Here is a 3,458-nt window from a genome sequence, read left to right on the forward strand (position 1 = left end):
GTGGGAGACTAGGACATCAGGGATCCATTGAGTGAAGAAACGGACCGGGTCACGGCCCTCGCTGTCCTCTTTCAATCCCACCACATGGATATTACTACGTCTGTTCTGGTTCTCCATCTGGTCTACCTTGTTTTTGAGGTAGGCATTGTCCTTCTGCAGTTGTATCAGAACCTGGTTATGTCGAGTGATGGTGTCTTCAACTGTGCTAATGAGCAACTCAGCCTCAGTCGTTCTCAAAAGGAGTTCATTCATGGAGGATTTCAGGTCGTCAATGGAAGAATGGAGTTCAGACGATTTCTTGTCAATTTCCAGAGAAAGACCTTTGTTACCATCCTGAATTTCCCGGAGGAGAGTAGCCAGCATTGCGAGGCTGCCGAGAGCAACAGTCTGGAACTGTCGTCTGAGTTATGAGGGCTAATGCTAATCTTGCTAGCTGTAGCATTATCGTTATCTTGGGAATCAACAACGTTTTGGTCGTCCTTCTTGCCTCTTGGTCGGAGGTCCATGGCTCTTTGGGAAGGTAAGTACTTGACAATTTATCAGCCGATGTTAGAATATTGTTTCAATGTTGTTATTTAGGTAATAATAGAATAACTTTGAAGAGCTCGGTTTGTCAATGTCTGCTCAGCTCCGCGGCATCACGTGCTCACTCACACTCACATTCTTAAACCTTCTCTCTAGTCTAGTGTTAACACGTAGCCTACCTTCTTAAAGCCTTCCAGGACGGTCTTCATGTTCTCGTAGCGTCTGAAGAGGTCCGAGAGTGAGCGCTCCACAGAGTTGAGGTCAGCCAGGGCCTGGTCCCGCTCCAGGATCACCTGCTGGACGCTCTTCTGGGAGCCCAGGACACTCCTCTTGTGCTGCTCGTCCTCTGTAAAGGTCACAGGTCAGACAGTTGAGGGACATCCAAACAAGGGTGTGTCTCAATAGTCTAAATAGGCTTGTTATTATCATCTAGTTCCATGGATTTGCACTGATGTGGAATTAAATGGGCTGGTGAAAGCCATAAGCCGGTAGACATCTACCATATTGCTTTCACCTATCCCATGATTTCATATCAGTGCAGATAAAATGAACTCCTCAAGAACTTACCAATCATCTGTGCAACGGTTTTCTCGTACTCTGCCACTATTTTCCTACAAGAGACAGATAAACACAGGAGAAATATGAATAAAAATGAAAAGGTTTATTTTCAGTCTAAAAGGTTTCTTGTGAGTTTGTCTCTGTTATATTCTAAATATGATTATCTTTGAATTATGGCAAACTAAAGCAACAGCGCCATATAATACCTCATCTCTAACACCTCCATGTGGCTTTCTTCATACTTTCTCTTCCATTCATTGGCTTCTATCTCTTTAGTGATTATCTGTTGGGGAGAAAACACTCTAGGGTTAGAAGAGGCTTGACAGCCAGGCATCCATTTGCTTGCTACTTGTTGATCATTTAAGCATGTTGACTATCGTATAATTTAACAGAAGTACTGTAGTATGTGTTCAGTATTACAGTGACAGTCTGCAATCAAGGAACTGAGCCTTTAGCTCAGAGGGCTAGCTTGGTGTTACTTAGGTTGTGTTCATTAGGGCAGGCAACGGGAAATGTTTTTTAATGAAAAATGTGCGTTTCTTATTAGTCAAAGTAGTCCCTCCCTATTTCCGTTTGGTGCCTAATGATCACGACCCAGGTTTAATCAGTCAGTTACTGTACCTCCTCTCTGATCAAGGTGAGCACTGCTGCTTTGTCCATCTCACTTTGCGATATGTTCTCCAGGGAGGAAGGACTGCCTTTATCATCGTGACCCTCACAGCCAATCAACTTTGGCCCTGGGGTGATTGACAGCTCTTCACTCTGTTGACACCAAGGACAAAACATGTCAGTCTGGTCTCTAATGCAAACGGGCTTCTATTGACAAATTATGACAACTAACAAATCAAAAGATCTAGGCCAGGGATGGGTAACTGTCTGCCCGTGTGCCGCATAGGCCCTCTTTTTAAGGCGTGCGGATCAATTTCCAAAAACGGGGCCCTCGACCCCAATGTATTTCGGGGTCAGGGTCTCAACTTACTGTTGAGAGTTGGGGTAGTGGAATACACAAGGTGCAATTTCGAAATTTGGTTGTGCATCAGCAGTTTTTCTCTTGTTTTGTTAGTCACTGACAGTCACTCAATTAGCTTTGTCAGCTAACAATGTTTAGATTGGTAAGTTAGTCTAGACAGCTATCTAAAATAGTAATCATGGCCGAATACTGACCGGGCATGCAGGGCACGTGCCCAGGGGTCCTGACCTCGGGGGTCCCCCCATTGATTTTGCAAGTCACTCTCACTCAGATATCATATTAACATGGCATAAGTCATAAAAAAATGTGTAGAATTATTTTTCTCTCTGCCCCATGGCAAAATGTGTCGAATTGCAGAAAACGTGCTTTAAAACGACAAAATGTTCTTTACGCCCCATGGCAAAATATGTAGAATTGAAACAAATGCTACATTTCTCTCCGCTGTCAAGAAGGGGCCCAGTAAAATGATTTGTCGGCGAGGTGGAAAAGGCTAGACCCGGCCTTGGCTACTGGTATAATGCATTTAGTTAGGAGAGTTAAGTAGTTTAACTGCACAAATGGAGTGATTGCACAAGTCAGTTGACTGCATGTGTGGGTATGGATGAGGGTACGCTGACCCACGAGCCACTGCGGCCCCTCATGACGAGTTCAAATTCTTTGTGGCCTCACCCCCATCAAAGTTGGCCAGCCCTGATCTAGGCCTACTTACCGAAGTGCAAATGTCTTTCTCATCCATACAGTGTGTTATCCTCGCCTGTGGACCTGAGGGGGGAAAAAATAATATTGAATCAGTATCATGAATCAGGGGATGGAGAGGGAAAGTTATTGTACTCAACACTTGATTTTCAATGGCCAATAGGTGGCAGTAAAACCCAATGTGAGATTCAACAATCCAAGAGGCTCTCCAGAAGCTGCTTTTATGCTTTGTCTAGGACTGCTTCTTGCATTTAGCTGTTTGTTTTCTTGCCCCTTTAAGCAGAGTCCCTTTGACTATGACTTGATTATTGGACACATCTAAAACCAGGGTTCACAAGCTTTTCACTCATGTCCCCCTTCCATCATTGGGGAACATCCTGTACATCTTATATGTGTTCATGTGAAAAGAAATGTGACCTTGTGTGACCTTCTTGATCCAAATCAGTCAGGTTTCAAGACTAGTCATTCAACTGAGACTGCTCTTCTCTGTGTCACGGAGGCGCTCCGCACTGCTAAAGCTAACTCTCTCTCCTCTGCTCTCATCCTTCTAGACCTATCGGCTGCCTTTGATACTGTGAACCATCAGATCCTCCTCTCCACCCTCTCCGAGCTGGGCATCTCCGGCGCGGCCCACGCTTGGATTGCGTCCTACCTGACAGGTCGCTCCTACCAGGTGGCGTGGCGAGAATCTGTCTCCGCACCACGTGCT

The 3,458-nt window shown here is 45.1% G+C and overlaps 1 protein-coding gene across 1 annotated transcript; it reads right to left on the reverse strand.

Annotated features, from left to right (window-relative positions):
* Window positions 1-536: 536 nt before the first annotated feature.
* LOC139567473 (transforming acidic coiled-coil-containing protein 1-like) lies at window positions 537-3,047 on the reverse strand. The gene is made up of 5 exons (XM_071388795.1): window positions 2,763-3,047; window positions 1,705-1,845; window positions 1,290-1,366; window positions 1,093-1,136; window positions 537-871 (listed from the first exon to the last, which is right to left on the reverse strand). Exons 1-5 carry the CDS (start codon window positions 2,787-2,789, stop codon window positions 678-680), a joined length of 483 nt encoding a protein of 160 aa, XP_071244896.1. The 5' UTR covers window positions 2,790-3,047; the 3' UTR covers window positions 537-677.
* Between the last annotated feature and the right edge of the window lie 411 nt (window positions 3,048-3,458).

This window comes from Salvelinus alpinus, unplaced genomic scaffold (assembly GCF_045679555.1).
Source record: "Salvelinus alpinus unplaced genomic scaffold, SLU_Salpinus.1 scaffold_712, whole genome shotgun sequence".
NCBI classification, from domain to species: domain Eukaryota; kingdom Metazoa; phylum Chordata; class Actinopteri; order Salmoniformes; family Salmonidae; genus Salvelinus; species Salvelinus alpinus.

Excerpts from the sequence above, each read along its gene's own strand:
- LOC139567473 (XM_071388795.1), bottom strand. The coding sequence starts at position 2,789 with ATGGATGAGAAAGACATTTGCACTTCG. Across the intron at positions 1,137-1,289 it reads ATGGAGGTGTTAGAGATGAG|GAAAATAGTGGCAGAGTACG; the intron begins GTATTATATGGC and ends TGTCTCTTGTAG. Across the intron at positions 872-1,092 it reads AACCGTTGCACAGATGATTG|AGGACGAGCAGCACAAGAGG; the intron begins GTAAGTTCTTGA and ends TGACCTTTACAG.